This window comes from Coregonus clupeaformis, chromosome 13, assembly GCF_020615455.1.
Source record: "Coregonus clupeaformis isolate EN_2021a chromosome 13, ASM2061545v1, whole genome shotgun sequence".
NCBI classification, from domain to species: Eukaryota; Metazoa; Chordata; class Actinopteri; order Salmoniformes; family Salmonidae; genus Coregonus; species Coregonus clupeaformis.
In genome coordinates, this window is record NC_059204.1 from 31,930,407 (window position 1) to 31,953,297 (window position 22,891).

At 42.5% G+C, this 22,891-nt stretch overlaps 1 protein-coding gene across 13 annotated transcripts in view; it reads left to right on the forward strand.

Moving 5' to 3' along the window:
- LOC121579246 (disks large homolog 2) overlaps window positions 1-22,891 on the forward strand; it is a 336,409-nt gene that overhangs the window by 203,189 nt on the left and 110,329 nt on the right. Inside the window, exon 1 of one of the 13 annotated variants that reach the window (XM_041893684.2) lies at window positions 7,232-7,532. The exons of 11 other annotated variants lie outside the window; for them this stretch is intronic. In XM_041893684.2, coding sequence (XP_041749618.1) covers window positions 7,449-7,532 — 84 coding nt within the window. In that variant the 5' untranslated portion in view covers window positions 7,232-7,448. Of the gene's footprint in view, window positions 1-7,231; window positions 7,533-22,891 lie in introns of those variants that run through there. One more of the 13 variants, XM_041893685.2, reaches the window with a different exon arrangement.

Genomic DNA, 22,891 nt, shown 5'->3' on the forward strand with positions numbered 1-22,891 from the left:
CACTGTGGGGATAGTGTTCTCAGATTGATGAGAGGTGTTGGGTTTGCGCCAGACATAGCGTTTTCCTTGATGGCCAAAAATGCTCAATTTTTGTCTCATCTGACCAGAGTACCTTCTTCCATATGTTTGGGGAGTCTCCCACATGCCCTTTGGCGAACACCAAATGGGTTTGCTTATTTTTTTCTTTAAGCAATGGCTTTTTTCTGGCCACTCTTCCGTAAAGCCCAGCTTTGTGGAGTGTATGGCTTAAAGTGGTCCTATGGACAGATACTCCAATCTCCGCTGTGGAGCTTTGCAGCTCCTTCAGGGTTATCTTTGGTCTCTTTGTTGCCTCTCTGATTAATGCCCTCCTTGCCTGGTCCGTGAGTTTTGGTGGGCGGCCCTCTCTTGGCAGGTTTGTTGTGGTGCCATATTCTTTCAATTTTTTAATAATGGATTTAATGGTGCTCCGTGGGATGTTCAAAGTTTCTGATATTTTTCTATAACCCAACCCTGATTTGTACTTCTCCACAACTTTGTCCCTGACCTATTTTGGAGAGCTCCTTGGTCTTCATGGTGCCGCTTGCTTGGTGGTGCCCTGCTTAGTGGTGTTGCAGACTCTGGGGCCTTTCAGAACAGGTGTATATATACTGAGATCATGTGACAGATCATGTGACACTTAGATTGCACACAGGTGGACTTTATTTAAATAATTATGTGACTTCTGAAGGTAATTGGTTGCACCAGATCTTATGTAGGGGCTTCATAGCAAAGGGGGTGAATACATACAGTGGGGAGAACAAGTATTTGATACACTGCTGATTTAGCAGGTTTTCCTACTTACAAAGCATGTAGAGGTCTGTAATTTTTTATCATAGGTACACTTCAACTGTGAGAGACGAAATCTAAAACAAAAATCCAGAAAATCACATTGTATGATTTTTAAGTAATTCATTTGCATTTTATTGCATGACATAAGTATTTGATCACCTACCAACCAGTAAGAATTCCGGCTCTCACAGACCTCTTCGTTTTTCTTTAAGAAGCCCTCCTGTTCTCCACTCATTACCTGTATTAACTGCACCTGTTTGAACACATTACCTGAATAAAAGACACCTGTCCACACACTCAATCAAACAGACTCCAACCTCTCCACAATGGCCAAGACCAGAGAGCTGTGTAAGGACATCAGGGATAAAATTGTAGACCTACACAAAGCTGGGATGGGCTACAGGAAAATAAGCAAGCAGCTTGGTGAGAAGGCAAAAACTGTTGGCCCAATTATTAGAAAATGGAAGAATTTCAAGATGACGGTCAATCACCCTCAGTCTGGGGCTCCATGCAAGATCTCACCTCGTGGGGCATCAATGATCATGAGGAAGGTGAGGGATCAGCCCAGAACTACACGGCAGGACCTGGTCAATGACCTGAAGAGAGCTGGGACCACAGTCTCAAAGAAAACCATTAGTAACACACTACGCCGTCATGGATTAAAATCCTGCAGCGCAAGCAAGGTCCCCCTGCTCAAGCCAGCGCATGTCCAGGCCCATCTGAAGTTTGCCAATGACCATCTGGATGATCCAGAGGAGGAATGGGAGAAGGTCATGTGGTCTGATAAAAAATAAATAAAGCTTTTTGGTCTAAACTCCACTCGCCGTGTTTGGAGGAAGAAGAAGGATGAGTACAACCCCAAGAACACCATCCCAACCGTGAAGCATGGAGGTGGAAACATCATTCTCTGGGGATGCTTTTCTGCAAAGAGGACAGGACGACTGCACCGTATTGAGGGGAGGATGGATGGGGCCATGTATCGAGAGATCTTGGCCAACAACCTCCTTCCCTCAGTAAGAGCATTGAAGATGGGTCGTGGCTGGGTCTTCCAGCATGACAACGACCCGAAACACACAGCCAGGGCAACTAAGGAGTGGCTCCGTAAGAAGCATCTCAAGGTCCTGGAGTGGCCTAGCCAGTCTCCAGACCTGAACCCAATAGAAAATCTTTGGAGGGAGCTGAAAGTCCGTATTGCCCAGCGACAGCCCCGAAACCTGAAGGATCTGGAGAAGGTCTGTATGGAGAAGTGGGCCAAAATCCCTGCTGCAGTGTGTGCAAACCTGGTCAAGACCTACAGGAAACGTATGATCTTTGTAATTGCAAACAAAGGTTTCTGTACCAAATATTAAGTTCTGCTTTTCTGATGTATCAAATACTTATGTCATGCAATAAAATGCAAATTAATTACTTAAAAATCATACAATGTGATTTTCTGGATTTTTGAAAAATTACAGACCTCTACATGGTTTGTAAGTAGGAAAACCTGCAAAATCGGCAGTGTATCAAATACTTGTTCTCCCCACTGTATGCACGCACCATTTTTCCGTTATTTATTTTTTAGAATTTTTTTAAACAAGTTTTTTGTTTCATTTCACTTCACCAATTTTGACTATTTTGTGTATGTCCATTACATGAAATAAAAATAAAAAATCCATTTAAATTACAGGTTGTAATGCAACAAAATAGGAAAAATGCCAAGGGGGATGAATACTTTTGCAAGGCACTGTATATATATAAAACAAATGTTACCCTTATTTTACCAGGTAAGTTGACTGGCAACACATTCTCATTCACAGCAACGACCTGGGGAATAGTTACAGTGGATTGGAAGGGGGATGAATGAGCCAAATGGAGGCTGGGGATGATTAGGTGGCCATGATGGGATGAGGGCCAGATTGGAAATGTAGCCAGGACACCAGGGTTAACACTCATACTCTTATGATAAGTGCCATGGGATCTTTAGTGACCACAGAGTCAGGACACCCGTTTAACATCCCATCCGAAGGACGGCACCCTACACAGGATAATGTCCCCAATCACTGCCCTGGGGCATTGGGATATTGCTTTTTTAGACCAGAGGAAAGTGTACCTCCTACTGGCCCTCCAACACCACTTCCAGCAATATTTGGTCTCCCATTCAGGGACCAACCAGGACCAACCCTGCTTAGCTTCAGAGGCAAGCCAGCAGTGGGATGCAGGGTGGTATGCTGCTGGCAACAGTGGAGGCTAATGGCAATGTAGCATGTAGCACAGGCTAACAGTAATATCACTGCTATATAACAGTAATAGCAATAATGTACACAATGTGATGACAAGAGATCAGCATGTAGCGGCTAATAGCACAGAATAAATACACTATGTACATGGGTTTAGGCTAACCTAGCACACAATAGGAACAGGGCCAACTAGCATGGGCAACAGTGGTAGGCTAGCATGCTAGACTAGTAGGCCACAGGCTATAGAACAATATATATTGTGGGCTAGCATGCTAAGCTAGGCAATGGGCTAGTAGTAGCAGAGAGTATACACAAGGGAGGCTAGTAGGCCAAGGGCTCTGGGTAGGCATGGCAAACATTAGCACTGTGGTTACCAGCTAGTGGGTCATGCTATGGCTAACAATGCTAGTATGTAAACAATGATTTATTTAACCTTTACTGAATTAGGCAAGTCAGTTAAGAACAAATTCTTATTTACAATGACGGCCTACACCGGACGACGCTGGGCCAACTGTGCACCGCCCTATGGGACTCCCAATCACGGCCGGTTGTGATACAGCCTGGAATCGAACCAGGGGGTCTGTAGTAACACCTCAAGCACTGAGATGCAGTGCCTTAGACCACTGCGCCACTCGGGAGCCCACGGGGGCTGTCATGTTGGATGGCATAACAGGAAGTGACCGAGATGTGATGATGTCATAGGCCTGCCATCCTAAGTGACTGTGAACAATTGACGCAGAATTGCATCAGTAGAAATGAAGACTGTTCTCAGGGCAGGCCTGGTTGTAGCTAGATATGTTTGGGTCAAGTCGGGGACAATTTTAGCTAACCCTAAACCCTAGGTTGAAGGTTAAGACGAGGATTCTAATATCCCATAACTCTTTGCATAAATGAGGACGAATTCTAAACAGTGGGACCAGCTATGCTAGTTAGCAACTGCGCTGGTCCCATGAATCTGTTTCTTTTCTAAAAGCTTCTGCTTGGAATAATAACTTGTCCTAACCTGGGTATCTTCAACCTAGCCTAAACCTAACCCTTTCCTAGCCTTAACCTAATTCTCCAAACCTGCCACGTTACTTTTCGTAGCAGGTTAGGAGAATTCACTTCTGCTAGTCAAAACCTGCAGACTTGCCCTGAGAGCAGTGTCTGTAGCCACTAATGCGATACAGCAACAATGGCTGGCTGGCAGCCATCTGGACACATAGTAACTAATGGGGAGAGAATTTAGCTCACATAAACTATGCTATGAGGCCAGATAAACAGGAGTAAGTAATATGGCTAGTACGCATACATGAAGAACTAGCTGATTTGATTTGAGCATATACTGTAACACTGGGAGAGGCATATACTAACATTTACATTTTAGTAATTTAGCAGACGCTCTTATCCAGAGCGACTTACATTTAGTGAGTGCATACATTTTCATACTGGCCCCCCGTGGGAACTAACATGGGTATTAGAGCCTATAACATACAGACAAATAAAATATATATCAACTGAACCCTAACCGGTTACAAATTCACTTACATAGTCAGTGACCCACTAACACACGGTTGAGGAAGTCCAGGGAAGGCTTGTCCGTTCAGGAATGGTCCAGTTGTGAGTTGTAGTGGAGGACAGGAGTTTACACAGACCTCAACCTTCCCTCCTGGAAACAGCTAAAGCACAGATTGTGTTGTGGGGTTTGAGACCCCCACTAGGTGAGGCCTGTGATTGGCTGACCAGGTCAGGTGACTTCTAGAAAGACCCCTAGCAACCCCCCTAGCAACAGAGTGGCCAGGACCAGAGGTGTGAACGACCGGGGGATGGTAGCCTCTGCTGGGGCTGAAGAGTTGTAAAGTTTGTCTCTCTAACTCCCAGGGCCAGCGAGAAGGTAGGAGATGAGTCTTTAGTACAAGATGAAAAGCAAAAACAAGAAAAAAGTATTCTACCTTAAGATAGCGGAATAAATTGATAGAACAAGGTTAGATGGATAATGAAACAATTTCTTAGATTTAAAAGATGTGAATGTTGAGTCACAAAAACACTACATGACCAAAAGTATGTGGACACCTGCTCATCGAACATCTCATTCCAAAATCATGGGCATTAATATGGAGTTGGTCCCCCCTTTGCTGCTATAACAGCCTCCACTCTTCTGGGATGGCTTTCCACTAGATGTTGGAAAATTGCTGTGGGGACTTGCTTCCATTCATTATTGAGGTTGGGCATTGATGTTGGGCAATTAGGCCTGGCTCGCAGTCGGCGTTCCAATTCATCCCAGAGGTGTTCGATGGGGTTGAGGTCAGGGCACTGTGCAGGCCAGTCAAGTTCTTCCACACCGATCTCGACAAAACAATTCTGTATGGACCTCACTTTGTGTACGGGGGCATTGTCATGCTGAAACAGGAAAGGGCCTTCCCTAAACTGTTGCCACAAAGTTGGAAGCACAGATCGTCTAGAATGTCATTGTATGCTGTAGCGTTAAGATTTCCCTTCACTGGAACTAAGGGGCCTAGCCCGAACCATGAAAACAGCCCCATACCATTATTCCTCCACCAAACTTTACAGTTAGCACTATGCATTGGGGCAGGTAGCGTTCTCCTGGCATCCGACAAACCCAGATTTGTCCGTTGGACTGCCAGATGGTTGGCATTGCACATGGTGATCTTAGGCTTGTGTGCGGCTGCTCGGCCATGGACAAACAGTTATTGTGCTGACGTTGCTTCCAGAGGCAGTTTGGAACTCGGTAGTGAGAGTTGCAACCAAGGACAGACGATTTTTACGCGCTAGCTCTTCAGCACTTGGCAGGTCCGTTCTGTGAGCTTGTGTGGCCTACCACTTCGCGGCTGAGCCGTTGTTGCTCCTAGACATTTCCACTTCACAATAACAGCACTTACAGTTGACTGGGGCAGCTGAGCTCTTCAGTAAGGACATTCTACTGCCAGTGTTTGTCTATGGAGATTGCATGGCTGTGTGCTGTCAGCAACGGGTGTGGCTGAAATAGCAGAATCCACTAATTTGAAGGGGTGTCCACATACTTTTGTATATATAGTGTATATTGTGGTAGGGAATTCCAAGAAGGAATTTTAGTGGTGGTCCTTGTTCGTAAAGTAGTACTTATTGAATCACTCTGGAATCAAATATGGTATAGAATAAAAAGAGCATAGAATGTGCAGAGAAAGGAAAATTAGAAAAAGATAAATAAAATGAGGAGAGAAATGGAGTGTGGAGTATACCCCTATCATTATTTATTATTATTTATATTTCATATTATATGCATTTTGTTGTTTAGGGGACTGGTGCATGTTTACAAAAATAGCTTTTTTTGTCACAACCCAGCATGAGGTCTGGTGGTAGTACTTCTGAGGTAGTAAGTCATTGTGTTGTTTTCTTTTTCACAAGAACGACAGGTACAGATGTAGGATCTTATTGTGATCACTCTTTTGTTGCTGAGAATTTTCCTGCTCAGCCAGAAATGCAATCTTGTAGTGTATTCAAGGTTTAAAAAGGCTTATAAAGTTTGTATTTTCCACTTTAAAATGTCAAACTTGATTTGCCCTAATGAAAAAAAATCAACCCCTACAAAAATGTCCATTAATTATAATCCACATAAAAATTCGCATTTCCTGTTGCTGCAGGATTATTTTGCTGCTGTAGCAAACTGGCTCAAATTAAGATCCTACATCTGTAATACCCACGTTGCCGTGACTCATGGAAACAGACTCTGTGTGTTCCCCAGAGGGTCCTACTCACCATGACCCTGTGTGAGAGTGTGTGTATAAAACCTGCCAAGCTGGAAGGCACCATTGATTTAGCAGCAGCTTTCCCGTTCCACTCTCAACCCTGCTGCCCAAGGGGGAGGGGGAAGAGAGAGAGAGATGCATGCTGGCCCCGGATGATGTACGGCACTGGGCTGGGGGATAGCAGAACCTCCCCTGGGTGCTAGGGCTCCAGACAGGCAGTTTTCAGGGCTAGATGGATGCTAAGGATGCTAAGACATGTTCACTGTCCATCCCTTCTTTCTGTGATATGTAAATAGAGCTGCAGACACTGCCTCCCCCTTCTCTCTCTCTCTCTCTCTCTCTCTCTCTCTCTCTCTCTCTCTCTCTCTCTCTCTCTCTCTCTCTCTCTCTCTCTCTCTCTCTCTCTCTCTCTCTCTCTCTCTCCCATTCACTCACTAACTCACTCACCGGGAGTGTGTGTGGGTGAGAGAGAGACCTTCTTCTGCTGTGCTGAGACGCAGAGAAAGAAAGAGAGAGAGAGGCTCTCTATGCTCAAGTCCCACTCCTGCTTTCTCTGTCATCATTCCTCCTGCTCTCTCTTGCCTGTGGAATATACTGACAAGGAATAGTCTCTCAGACACACGTGTGTCTAGAGCCTTTTAGGCTTGCAAACAAAACAAGTGCTTTATATATATTTTTTTATGTCTTTGCTGTGAGTATGTTTGCCTCGATTTTCTATGCCAAGAAGCTAGGGAGAAGACTTGTACAGAATGCGAGGAAAGCCAAAATGCCGAAAGAGACGGTAGGTGTGAGATGTTTTCTGATTTATTTCGGTCAACAAATACAGTGTCATGGTATAAGAGGACTACAAAGTGAAAGTGTCCATCTGGATGTAAGAAGCAGATTATGTTGTGCTCAGCTCTCTTGATTGTTTATAGTTTTGAAAGGCTCGGTTTTGTGGGCTGTGCAATGTCTTCCTTAAAAGCATCTGTTCTGCTTCATTTGAGAGAGAGCGTGAGAGAGACACAGAGAGGGAGAGAAAGAGAGAGAGAGAGAGTATGACAGAGAATGACAGAGAATGAAGTCTCATAAGATTTGATCATTATACTCTGAACTGTGGTACTCTGCTGTATCTTTCTCATTAACTGCGCAAGATCATCTCATCTGTCCTCCGGTTACATTTCTCCTCCGTCTCTTAAGTCCCTGACACAAGTTTGACAATGTGCCTGCTGCACTAGCAGATTTCATCCCGAAAGAGTCTTAAGATAAATCAGCATTGCTTCTGATTAGTCCAAGGGCAGTTGCTTACATTGCCTCATTTGTCACAATGTTCCTGTTTAACGGGCAGCCGGATTGCAAAGGGTGTTTTGGTCCTGTAAGGAGTCCTACTGAGATTAAAACAAGTCCTGCTGAGACTGAGGCTGTCCTAATATGGACACCGTGTATGTGCCATATGTCACCTGGGATAGTGTGTGGTTAATGTGACTTAAGCAAGGGAGAAAGTAAGCCTTCTATTTTGGAAGTATTTAATCTACTGTGTGCTTTTTACAGATTGCTGGAAGAGCCTTACATCACTAGAGTTTCCACCTGTTTATTTTTGCCATGAATAGAATAGACCCTAAGCTTTTTATAAACCAGAATGTTGAAACTTAAATAGAGTAAGTAAATGGTGAGTTTTTCAGCTGTTTTCAGTTGGTTTTCAGCTGGTTTTCAGCTGTTCAAAAGGTAGCTAGCAGCAGCATCAACAGGTTTCTGCTCTGGGGCTAAATCACTTGCTCCAAAGCCGGTTATGCTGCAAACAGCCTCCTCCTGGTGCTTCAATCTAAGCAAGCTGTACAGTGAAAAAATAATAATTTTGTGCTCAATGGCTTATATTGCGACATGGATTTGTTCACTTAAACACCAAGATGCAAAGTGTTGCCTAGCAACAATAGAGCTGGTTTGCAAGGAGGTGGGGGTGGGGTGTATTGATCCAGAGAGGAGACAAGAGGGGTCAGGGACAAGGTAGTCTCGTGGGAAGACATCCTTCCAAATCACTTCTCATTGACTCGACTATTGGAAGTCTGGAGATTTTTTATATTGAATTTTGTGTTTGAATGGAAACTAACGCATTTCATTGGCCCTGAATAGAAACAACGTTGTTTCCCATCAGGAGAGGTATTTCCTTGTTTTTTTATTTTTTTATTTTTTTTACTTGTTTTGTCCGTACTTTTTTTCCTACCGTATCGGACAAGGAAAGTTTTAGTAGCAGTATATTTTGTGTCTTATGTATATTTGTTGTCTTATGTTATTTAGCTAGTTGCTAGTCAGAGAGCAGTTGTTTTAGTGTGATATATTTTTTAATGGATTGATTACATTTTACATTTTAGTCATTTAGCAGACGCTCTTATCCAGAGCTTACTAACTAACTTACAGTTAAAAAGTTCTGCTCTACCAACTGAGCTACAGGGGACTGTTTACTAAGCAAGGCTCTTTCTTGATCACTATACTCACCAGCACCTTTCCAGTATGTTATGGGCTAAAGGACTTGGCCATTACCTCACACTTGCCTACCATGAGAGAAAGCACATTGCATTACACAAGCCCTCTTACACACAGCCACAAAACATTGGCATTGGCTCGCAGCCACTCACTAACTCATGTGTGCGTGCGTGCGCACGTATGTGTGTGTGTGTGTGAAGCTGAGCGTGAATGAGCAACAGGGAGAGCAGAGAGGAGTCTGAGCCTCAGCACAGTTGGGAAGCAACTAATTGGTCCTCTGTGTCAGCTCTTCGACAGTACAGTCCCAGAGTTACTGTAGGGGGCGTAGAACTGGTTCAGCTGTGTGTTCAGGTAAACTGCTCTGTCTAAACAGGAATGAGTTCATCTGAATCACTGCTTACATGTTGACAGTTTGCAAGTCAGGTGTCTGTCCAATCAGCGGCCTCTCATAAATGATGGCGACTTGCAGGTTTAGCCTAATTCGGTATATGGCTTCGCCCGCATTAGGAAGAAAACGTGATGTTTCACAAATGCAGTGATTCCTTAGGCTATAACTGCTCAATGAGTAGTTCTCATGGGAAAATACAGAAATGTATGTCAATAAAAATTATTTGACTTCCAGGTCAGGCTTACTATTTTATAGAGGCCTATTGATGAAATTACAGAAATGTATGAATGAATGAAGATGTTGGCGAGGCTGCCATTTTAAATTATTATTTTTTTTTAGCTTGAAGGGTACCTACCAGTGGAGGCTCCTCAGAGGAGGAAGGGGAGGACCATTCTCCTCAGCTACCGTCCTCCTCTGGGTACACTGACTTCAATACAAAACCTAGGAGGCTCATGGTTCTTCCGGAGGACGTCCTCCAACCTATCAGAGCTCTTGTAGCATGAACTGACATGTTGTCCACCCAATCAAAGGATCAGAGAATGAATCTAGTACTGAAAGCATAAGCTACAGCTAGCTAGCACTGCAGTGCATAAAATGTGGTGTGTAGTTGACTTAGAGAGAAAGACAATAGTTGGTTTCTTCAAAAATGAAGGAGAAGCGAGAGAGAGAGATTTCACTTAGCTAGCAAATGTAGCTGGCTAGTTTAGTTACTCAAACACCTGGCTCAAACAGAGGGATGCTATGTTAGCTAGCTGACTATGACTATCCAACGCAACACTGGAACTCTTCCAAGTCAAAATAAGCTTTTGGTTTGACTAATTTATTGCCACCGGGGCCCACCAGTGTAACTGCTAAACTGCTAACTGACTATACACTGTAAAGTTACTGCATGATTGTAGCGGGTTTACTAACGCATTAGTTCTATTAGCTATGTTGACTATGACGTTACTTTAGCTAATAGCTAGATGCAGGCAAGAGTGTGCAAGGCGGTATTGAATGTGTCGCTGTCTGTCCATGTGTCACTGTCTTTCACCTCAACATTTTCTCTCGACCTCTGTGCACCTACGCTGTAATCTTTCATTCATAGGCTAGATTGTAGCAACCTCATGAGTATCATGTAGTAGCCTAAACCTATCAATGTTACATTGAACTGGGTGAATGGAACATGAATGAAAGTCATCCAATATGCTGTAATAGAAATAACGCCATGCTCATGGATTTTTTTTTGCCCTCCCTCATCTTAAACGGCACTGACCGCCATTGGTACCTACAGTGCATTCGGAAAGTATTCAGACCCCTTCCCTTTTACCACATTTTGTTACGTTACAGCCTTATTCTAAAATGGATTAGATACATTTTTTCTTCATCAATCTACACACAATATCCAATAATGACAAAGCAAAAACAGAAATACCTTATTTACGTAAGTATTCAGACTATGAGACTCGAAATTGAGCTCAGGTGCATCCTGTTTCCATTTATCATCCTTGATTGGTGTCCACCTGTGGTAAATTCAATTGATTGGACATTATTTGGAAAGGCACACACCTGTCCATATAAGGTCCCACAGTTGACAATGTATGTCAGAGCAAAAACCAAGCCATGAGGTTGAAGGAATTGTCCGTAGCGCTCCGAGACAGGATTGTGCCGAGGCACAGATCTGGGGAAGGGTACCAAAACACTTCTGCAGCATTGAAGGTCCCCAAGAACACAAGTGGCCTCCATCATTCTTAAATGGAAGAAGTTTGAAACCACCAAGAGTCTTCCTAGAGCTAGCCGCCGGCCAAACTGCGCAATCAGGGGAGAACCTTCCAGAAGGACAACAATCTCTGCAGCACTCCACCAATCAGGCCTTTATGGTAGAGTGTCGAGATGGTAAAAGGCACATCACAGCCCACTTGGAGTTTGCCAAAAGGAACCTAAAGGACTCTCAGACCATGAGAAACAAGATTCTCTGGTCTGATGAAACCAAGATTGGACTCTTTGGCCTGAATGCCAAGCATCACGTCTGGAAGAAACCAGGCACCGCTCATCACCTGGCCAATACCATCCCTACGGTGAAGTATGGGGGTGGCAGCATCATGCTGTGGGGATGTTTTTCAGCGGCAGGGACTGGGAGACTAGTCAGGACCGAGGGAAAGATGAACGGAGGAAAGTACAGAGAGATCCTTGATGAAAACCTGCTCCAGAGCGCTCAGACTGGGGCGAAGGTTCACCTTCCAACAGGACAACGACCCTAAGCACACAGCCAAGACAACGCAGGAGTGGCTTCGGGACAAGTCTCTGAATGTCCTTGAGTGGCCCAACCAGAGCCTGGACTTGAACCCGATCGAACATCTCTGGAGAGACGCTCCCCATCCAACCTAACAGAGCATGATTGGATCTGCAGAGAAGAATGGGAGGAACGCCCCATATACAGGTGTGCCAAGCTTGGAGCGTCATACCCAAGAAGACTCAAGGCAGTAATCGCTGCCAAAGGCGCTTTAACAATGTACTGAGTAAAGAGTCTGAATACTTATGAAAATGTGATATTTCAGCTTTTAGTTTTTTTCCCCACAAACATTTATAAAAACCTGTTTTTACTTTGTCATTATGGGGTATTGTGTGTAGATTGATGAGGGGGAAAAAACTATTAAATGCATTTTAGAATAAGGCTGTAACGTAACAAAATGTGGAAAAAGTGAAGGGGTCTCAAAACTTTCCGAATGCACTGTACATAAGGACTTTATATTCATATCCCCATACTGCATTCATAATAAGCATTCTGTAAATGCTAATGTAAGCAACTGTAAAACATAACGAAAATATTAACTTGCAGTTGTCAACATAAGTTGATAAGCTTTTACAGTATGCTTATGAAATGCTTATGGACTGCAAATGGATGCACATTTATGGGTTATGAATGTGTTATGAAGTCCTTATGTAAAGTGTTACCAACCTTTTTAGGTTTGACTCAAGGAAACTCATCAGTGAAAGTACTGCTCAATCCATTGCTTAATTTCATTTACATATTAGATTTGGAATGTTGTTGTTATCTAAACAAATGTAACTTTTAAAGATTTTGAAAAGTAAATTAATCACAAGGCCAAAACAATGAATGCCCACCAAAGTAAACATCACAATATCATATATTTCTTCTTATCAGAGTCAAAGTCGGCCTACAGCCAATTCTCTAATATTCCACTTCGAATTGTGACCTGAAACACAATAACAAATCCAAGCAGCGATAAAATATAATTGAAAGAGGACTGCTTTTGTGATTAGATTACCAGAGCAGTCACTACTGCCAGATTTACTCATAGGAAATCCTACCAGAAATAGCCAATTTAATTGTCACACAAGTAAAATATGTATTTTCCACTTGAAGAAATACAGAGTTGTGTTTGCTAAGCAGCACTGACATGGAGTCTGTAAAAGGACTGTTCTTTCTGTACTATTCCTCTAGTGGCTACGTTTTGATGTAGTGAGAATCATTACCAACAAGCAAAGTCAGAGAGGAGAGACTCAAATACCTTGATTTACAGTTGATAGACAAAGTTTTCAGCTTTTTTTCACCCTTCTTTAAAGTTTCAGTGTTGTTCTCAAGTTTGATTAATAAAGTATTTTGGGAAAACACTCGCAGTAATGCAAAGCATGTTTCTCAGCTCCAGCCTGCCAGGTCACAAACCTTAGACTGCAATATTTGACATGTGTCCAATGGGGTTATACGTACAGTCGTGACCTGGTGATTCGTCCACCAGAATGTCATCTGAGGTTGGTCGACTGTAACAAGCTGCTTGTAGAGCGGAACGTTGGGTTTTCTAGGTGCTATGGTTTTCAGTGTTTTAGTTTAGGTTTTGTCCCGGTTGCAGTGTCTGGTTTTCTGCCGCCTACTTTTGCCTAAAGACCAAACCGTCGGGGTTAAACCTCAACTTAACCCTAGAGGTCCTTGCAGTCACTGTAGTCAATTTTGACTAGCTGCGGTCATCATTTTGACGAGGCATGTCCATAATTCATGGTTCCAAAATCAGACTTTTTTGCATCCACTTGGACATCATGTTGCTCCATTGTTATGGTGATAGTTCATGATGAAGATCCATCGATATCAGGTCACTCACCCCTGAACAATTGTTGGGAAACACATAACTTGTATATTGAAATGTATTGATGTGCCAAGCACAAACAGACGTTTATGTCAGAAGTGCCCTTTGCCATGCAGAAGATTATGTCAGAAGTGCTCCTTGCCATACAGAAGGTTGTGTCAGAAGTGCTCCTTGCCATACAGAAGGTTATGTCAGAAGTGCTCCTTGCCATACAGAAGGTTATGTCAGAAGTGCTCCTTGCCGTACAGAAGGTTATGTCAGAAGTGCCCCTTGCCATACAGGTTATGTCAGAAGTGCTCCTTGCCATACAGAAGGTTATGTCAGAAGTGCCCTTTGCCATACAGAAGGTTATGTCAGAAGTGCTCCTTGCCATACAGAAGGTTATGTCAGAAGTGCTCCTTGCCATACAGAAGGTTATGTCAGAAGTGCCCTTTGCCATACAGAAGGTTATGTCAGAAGTCCCCTTTGCCATACAGAAGGTTATGTCAGAAGTGCCCTTTGCCATACAGAAGGTTATGTCAGAAGTGCCCTTTGCCATAACCTCAATTTTAAAAATCAGAAATAATGTCCCCATCAAGAGTCAACTGCTGTTCCTAATTGTATTCGCCGTTGTTGAAGACCTTTTTACTGGACCTTAACATTATTCAAAAAACACAAATCCTCTGGTGACTATGAATTTATTGATTAACAAACGGCCAGACACATCTCAAGGATACTTATATTCATGGACAGTTGCTGTACTTACAGTTTTTCTGTCCAGGAGTCATTTCAACAAATATATTATTTTATTCCCTCAAACAAAGGCGTACCACATCATCTTGTCATCCCAAACATTTTCCCTGTGTTGTCGGGCTCGAAATCCATGAATTCTCAGACGAGACAATCGTAACGTCATTCTAATCTCACAGTGTTGAATGTCGCTTCCATTTGTGTTTCTCATTTCCCCCATCAGGTTTATCACATTGCGATGACTCTTTAAATTGGTTTCTGGAAAAGGATTTGATCAGTCAGACTTCTGCCAACAAAAACTTTGCAGATACAGTATTCATATTAGGACATGGCCCTCCTTTGTGATTTGCTGCTATGCCATGTGCAGTCATGAGGTTGCATCCCAAATGGCACCCTATTCCCTATATAGTGCACAACTTTTGACCAGAGCCCTATGTAACTTCTAAAGAGTTTGAAAAGTAAATTGAACATAAGACCAAAACAAAGTAATACAATATTATATATTTCTTCTTATCAGATTCAAAATAGGCGTACAGCCAATTCTCTAGCGGTCTTTGATATTCCACTTCGATTTGTGACCTGAAACACAATAACAAATCCAAGCAGCGATGCGATAAAATCTAATTGAAAGAGGACTGTTTTTGTTATTAGATTACCAGAGCAGTCATTGCTCCCAGATTTACTCATACAAAATCATACCAGAAATAGCCCATTTAATTGTCACACTTTTGAATGATATAAAATATGTATTTTCCACTTGAAGAGTTGTGTTTGCTTAGCAGCACTGACATGGAGTCTGTAAAATAACAGTTCTTTCTGTACTATTTCTCTGGCTGTTTTATAGTTTTGTTAGTGGCTACTTAATTTTTCCATTGAATAATTTGAACATTGATGTAGTGAGAATCATTACCAACAAGCAAAGTCGGAGAGGAGAGACTCAAATACCTTGATTTACAGTTGATAGACTTAAGGTGTTCAGCTTTTTACTATGGTTTTCAGTGTTTTAGTTTAGTTTATTTTTCCGGTGGCAGAGTGTGGTCTTCTGCCGCCTACTTTCGCCTAAAGACCATTTTCCCTGTGTTGTCGGGCTCGAAATCCATGAATTCTCAGACGAGACAATCGTAACGTCATTCTAATCTCACGGTGTTGAATGTCACTTCCATTTGTCTTTCTCATTTCCTCCATTACGTTTATATAACCCTATGGGCCCTGATCAAAAGTAGTGCACTAAATTAGGAATAGGGTGCAATTTGGGACACAGCCTGAGTCAGCAGTGTAATGGAAGAGATCCTGCTATCTGTCACAAAGCCAAAGGTTTTTAGAAGTATTACAGCAGTGCATAGTGCAGGATTTTTATTCCAATATCCCTTCACAATTGATTTCCTTAATTGGATACGGGAAGGAAGAGACGGTTTCCATTCTAAATGTGAGGTTGTGCGTGAACATAATAAATGCCATTTAGCAGACACTTTTATCCAAAGTGACTTATAGTCATGCTTGCATAAATACAGTGGGGCAAAAAAAGTATTTAGTCAGCCACCAATTGTGCAAGTTCTCCCACTTAAAAAGATGAGAGAGGCCTGTAATTTTCATCATAGGTACACGTCAACTATGACAGACAAATTGAGAAAAAAAATCCAGAAAATCCCATTGTAGGATTTTTAATGAATTTATTTGCAAATTATGGTGGAAAATAAGTATTTGGTCACCTACAAACAAGCAAGATTTCTGGCTCTCACAGACCTGTAACTTCTTCTTTAAGAGGCTCCTCTGTCCTCCACTCGTTACCTGTATTAATGGCACCTGTTTGAACTTGTTATCAGTATAAAAGACACCTGTCCACAACCTCAAACAGTCACACTCCAAACTTCACAATGGCCAAGACCAAAGAGCTGTCAAAGGACACCAAAAACAAAATTGTAGACCTGCACCAGGCTGGGAAGACTGAATCTGCAATAGGTAAGCAGCTTGGTTTGAAGAAATCAACTGTGGGAGCAATTATTAGGAAATGGAAGACATACAAGACCACTGATAATCTCCCTCGATCTGGGGCTCCATGCAAGATCTCACCCCGTGGGGTCAAAATGATCACAAGAACGGTGAGCAAAAATCCCAGAACCACACGGGGGGGACCTAGTGAATGACCTGCTGAGAGCTGGGACCAAAGTAACAAAGCCAACCATCAGTAACACACTACGCCGCCAGGGACTCAAATCCTGCAGTGCGAGACGTGTCCCCCTGCTTAAGCCAGTACATGTCCAGGCCCGTCTGAAGTGCATTTGGATGATCCAGAAGAGGATTGGGAGAATGTCATATGGTCAGATGAAACCAAAATATAACTTTTTGGTAAAAACTCAACTCGTCATGTTTGGAGGACAAAGAATGCTGAGTTGCATCCAAAGAACACCATACCTACTGTGAAGCATGGGGTTGATAACATCATGCTTTGGGGCTGTTTTTCTGCAAAGGGACCAGGACGACTGATCCGTGTAAAGGAAAGAATGAATGGGGCCATGTATCGTGAGATTTTGAGTGAAAACCTCCTTCCATCAGCAAGGGCATTGAAGATGAAACATGGCTGGGTCTTTCAGCATGACAATGATCCCAAACACACCGCCCGGGCAACGAAGGAGTGGCTTCGTAAGAAGCATTTCAAGGTCCTGGAGTGGCCTAGCCAGTCTCCAGATCTCAACCCCATAGAATATATTTGGAGGGAGTTGAAAGTCTGTGTTGCCCAGCGACAGCCCCAAAACATCACTGCTCTAGAGGAGATCTGCATGGAGGAATGGGCCAAAATACCAGCAACAGTGTGTGAAAACCTTGTGAAGACTTACAGAAAACGTTTGACCTGTGTCATTGCCAACAAAGGGTATATAACAAAGTATTGATAAACTTTTGTTATTGACCAAATACTTATTTTCCACCATCATATGCCAATAAATTCATTAAAAAATCCTACAATGTGATTTTCTGGATTTTTTTCTAATTTTGTCTGTCATAGTTGACGTGTACCTATGATGAAAATTACAGGCCTCTCTCATCTTTTTAAGTGGGAGAACTTGCACAATTGGTGGCTGACTAAATACTTTTTTTTCCCCACTGTATATCTTATGGGTGGACCCAGCAGGAATCGAACCCACAATATTTGGAGTTGCAGACGCCATGCTCTACCAACTGAGCTACACATTACCTGCCGCTGATCTATTTTGAAACCCAGGTACTAAAGTTGATATCCTCTCTACTTACTTGTCGTGCATAGGAACTATACGTGGAAGCCTTTGATGTATTGTAGAGGCTCAGATAATTCTCCCAATTTAGGGTAAAGAATTAACTGTGCCAGCAAGGCCTTGATATTGACTTTTAGATCATCTATACCATCATTTACTGTGGCCGCTCAATAACACACCATGTTATAGAGTGCTTATGGAAGAATGTGAGTGACACATTATAATGCCACATCATAATAGATACAGGGTTTCATACATGTGACTTCTGGAGCTCAACATGTAATGACAGCTAATGACAAACTACATCCCATTCTTCAACATAAATCTATTAGCAAGATGGCAATGCGACCTAGTCATTGATGGAACATCAAGCTATGGTTATGTTTATGACTTTAGTAGGTATGATGACAGGTATTTTCTGATTGAACAGATGGAGAGAGAGGATGCCAGTGGGGAAGGATAGAGAGAGGTTGTGTCAATGCCTATGCCGACACGTAGACTAGTGTGCCGGAGGCTGCGGCATTACCACTAGACCACAACAGCTTTTATATTAAAGTGCCTCATCAGCAGTCCACAGAACCTGGAGAGAGAGGTGAAGGGTAGTTGAGGAGTGTCATGGGGAGGTGTACTGTGATTTTAGGCTCCTCTTGACAGCAACCCGGCATAAAATGACAAACTATTCCCGTGGGCCCTTATCTCTCCATTAGAGCGCGGCCTGTTTAGGATACATTTTGCCAGCTCAAAAAAAAGCCTTGGCGGCCTGGGCACCAAATCCATTAGCATACACTGGCATTATTAATTATTACCTGACAGGTACCAGCAAGGTGAGAGAGGCCAGAGAGCCAATATATTCAGGACCAAGGAAGGCTGCCAGCATACCAAAGAGAAAGAGCACTAAACTAGAGAAAAAGTATTAGATAGTACAGTATTTTAAATTCGAGACGCCAATCAATATTTAATGATGTCTCTGTTGACTTTTGACCTTTATGCCTGGGCATGGCACAGATGAGGATACTAGTAGATACTGTGGACTAAGACCACTGGGTGTCTATCTACTGTAGCAATGATTGGAGCTGTAACTAGAATGGATAAAGCACTGAGCAAGTCCAAAGTCAATACAAGGGAACATGGTTTGATCTTATCACTGGATTATATATTGGTTGGTTGTGTTTTCGTGGCTCATGCACTGTCAGTAAGATGCAAATGCATTTATAGCTGCGCATAACATCAGCTACTTTATTCAATTTTTTGTTTGGGGTGTATTCTTCTCGACATGCACAGTGAATACCAAGAAATCTGTCCGAGTGGCCAGAGAATTGGTCTGCTCAGGGGTCTGTTTTTACTACAAACTGATGTCCTATTTGGGGCCAGAGCTTGGATTAAGGGGAATATGGCCATAATAGACAGATATGATTAGAATTACTGTTCAATGTTGTCGTCGAATAAGGATTTCCTCTTACCTCAATGTCTGAAGAGACAGATACTGTTGACTTAAAAATATATACAGTGGGGAGAACAAGTATTTGATACACTGCCGATTTTGCAGGTTTTCCTACTTACAAAGCATGTAGAGGTCTGTCCTTTTTATCATAGGTACACTTCAACTGTGAGAGACGGAATCTAAAACAAAAATCCAGAACATCACATTGTATGATTTTTAAGTAATTAATTTGCATTTTATTGCATGACATAAGTATTTGATACATCAGAAAAGCAGAACTTAATATTTGGTACAGAAACCTTTGTTTGCAATTACAGAGATCATACGTTTCCTGTAGGTCTTGACCAGGTTTGCACACACTGCAGCAGGGATTTTGGCCCACTCCTCCATACAGACCTTCTCCAGATCCTTCAGGCTTCGGGGCTGTCGCTGGGCAATACGGACTTTCAGCTCCCTCCAAAGATTTTCTATTGGGTTCAGGTCTGGAGACTGGCTAGGCCACTCCAGGACCTTGAGATGCTTCTTACGGAGCCACTCCTTAGTTGCCCTGGCTGTGTGTTTCGGATCGTTGTCATGCTGGAAGACCAGCCACGACCCATCTTCAATGCTCTTACTGAGGGAAGGAGGTTGTTGGCCAAGATCTCGCGATACATGGCCCCATCCATCCTCCCCTCAATACGGTGAAGTCGTCCTGTCCCCTTTGCAGAAAAGCATCCCCAAAGAATGATGTTTCCACCTCCATGCTTCACGGTTGGGATGGTGTTCTTGGGGTTGTACTCATCCTTCTTCTTCCTCCAAACACGGTGAGTGGAGTTTAGACCAAAAAGCTCTATTTTGTCTCATCAGACCACATGACCTTCTCCCATTCCTCCTCTGGATCATCCAGATGGTCATTGGCAAACTTCAGACGGGCCTGGACATGCGCTGGCTTGAGCAGGGGGACCTTGCGTACGCTGCAGGATTTGAATCCATGACGGCGTAGTGTGTTACTAATGGTTTTCTTTGAGACTGTGGTCCCAGCTCTCTTCAGTTCATTGACCAGGTCCTGCCGTGTAGTTCTGGGCTGATCCCTCACCTTCCTTATGATCATTGATGCCCCACGAGGTGAGATCTTGCATGGAGCCCCAGACCGAGGGTGATTGACCGTCATCTTGATCTTCTTCCATTTTCTAATAATTGCGCCAACATTTGTTGCTTTCTCACCAAGCTGCTTGCCTATTGTCCTGTAGCCCATCCCAGCCTTGTGCAGGTCTACAATTTTATCCCTGATGTCCTTACACAGCTCTCTGGTCTTGGCCATTGTGGAGAGGTTGGAGTCTGTTTGATTGAGTGTGTGGACAGGTGTCTTTTATACAGGTAACGAGTTCAAACAGGTGCAGTTAATACAGGTAATGAGTGGAGAACAGGAGGGCTTCTTAAAGAAAAACTAACAGGTCTGTGAGAGCCGGAATTCTTACTGGTTGGTAGGTGATCAAATACTTATGTCATGCAATAAAATGCAAAGTAATTACTTAAAAATCATACAATGTGATTTTCTGGATTTTTGTTTTAGATTCCGTCTCTCACAGTTGAAGTGTACCTATGATAAAAATTACAGACCTCTACATGCTTTGTAAGTAGGAAAACCTGCAAAATCGGCAGTGTATCAAATACTTGTTCTCCCCACTGTATATATTACTGAACAGATAGAGAGAAGATGACCGAGGGGAAAGATAGTGAGAGGTTTTGTCAAAGGCCAGTAGGCCAGATTTGAACCCATGCTGACACTGTAGATATGTTTGCTGGAGACTGTGGCATTACCGCTAGACAACCCAAGGACACACTGCAGCTCTTGTTTACGTGTTTGTATACATTTGTACGGGAAGAGGAAAGTGGCTCCTACCTTCTCAGCAAGCTGGCCATCAGGGGCTACCTGCGCTCTCTACTTCAAAAGGCAGGCTGGCAGGCAGTCCCTCCAAATGCCACATTATCAAACGTTTCCGCAGCTGTGCTCTGCAAACTTTGCTTTATTTCAAAGGGCATTGTGAGGATCAATTTAGCAGACAGCTGCCGAATGGTGGAACAACCTGGACATAAGAGGCATCAGAATGTTACGGAAAGGAAAGGGCAAGCTACTGCAGAGCCCTTTATTGGTTCATTCAGACTGTTCTTGAATGTATTTTCTGCTGAGGCAGCTGGCTCTGATGTGGTTTGCAGGCCGGCTGTGGAAAAAGGACATACGTCTGGGCGGTGCAATGCTTTGAACATCTCATCGAGATCACTTTGAAATTAGTGGAGCCCACTCGAACATCAAAAGAGCTCCTTTCTCTGTTGTTGGCCATATGATTAGGTTCCATTATGTTCCGAATTTAACCTGAAAAGTGATTGTGGCTGTTGTTATTTTGAAATTAATTAGAGAAAGCAAGTAGGACATCTTTGATGTTTGACAAGGTTTAGGTTTTAGAGGCTATAGAAGAGATATACAAATTATATCAAAAAGGCAACATTTTGCAAATATTTTGGGAACTTAACTCTCAGGTTACAGATTTCAGATGGGGTGTTGGTGGGCTAATCTCTTTTTATTAATCTTTTTTAATAAGATAATCTCAATGTAAAAGTTATTACATTACATAATATTAGACAACTTCCTTTCCCATAATTTCTGTCTCAATCTTTAACTTCCTTCCTTCCTTCCTTCCTTCCTTCCTTCCTTCCTTCCTTCCTTCCTTCCTTCCTTCCTTCCTTCCTTCCTTCCTTCCTTCCTTCCTTCCTTCCTTCCTTCCTTCCTTCCTTCCTTCCTTCCTTCCTTCCTTCCTTCCTTCCTTCCTTCCTTCCTTCCTTCCCTTCCTTCTTTACTTCCTTCTTTCCTTCTTTACTCCCTTCCTTCTTTCTTTCCTTCTTTACTTCTATCCTTCCCTCTTTACTTCCTTCTTTACTTCCTTCTTTCCTTCTTTACTCCCTTCCTTCTTTCTTTCCTTCTTTACTTCCATCCTTCCCTCTTTACTTCCTTCTTTACTTCCTTCCTTCCTTCTTTCCTTCCTTCCTTCCTTCTTTACTTCCTTCTTTACTTCCTTTCTTCCTTACTTCCTTTCTTCCTTTCTTTCTTTCTTTCTTTCTTTCTTTCTTTCTTTCTTTCTTTCTTTCTTTCTTTCTTTCTTTCTTTCTTTCTTTCTTTCTTTCTTTCTTTCTTTCTTTCTTTCTTTCTTTCTTTCTTTCTTTCTTTCTTTCTTTCTTTCTTTCTTTCTTTCTTTCTTTCTTTCTTTCTTTCTTTCTTTCTTTCTTTCTTTCTTTCTTTCTTTCTTTCTTTCTTTCTTTCTTTCTTTCTTTCTTTCTTTCTTTCTTTCTTTCTTTCTTTCTTTCTTTCTTTCTTTCTTTCTTTCTTTCTTTCTTTCTTTCTTTCTTTCTTTCTTTCTTTCTTTCTTTCTTTCTTTCTTTCTTTCTTTCTTTCTTTCTTCTTCTTTCTTTCTTTCTTTCTTTCTTTCTTTCTTTCTTTCTTTCTTTCTTTCTTTCTTTCTTTCTTTCTTTCTTTCTTTCTTTCTTTCTTTCTTTCTTTCTTTCTTTCTTTCTCTACCCCTCCCCCACGGTTGTGTCTGGCCGCTGTGTAGGAGCAAACTGCATCCATTATAAATGATGCAGCAAGTATCAGGCAGCTGGGAGATACGAAGCACAAAATGCCAGACACACTTTAAGATGAGCAGCAGCAGTCATATAAACATTATGGGACATGGTGTTTTGGGTGCTCTCAAACAAGATCTGTTCTGCTTTAAGAGTCGGGAGGGCTAGTAGCTGTTTGGGAAAAGCTGAGGAGGCTGGTGGGTGGAGATATTGGAGGCC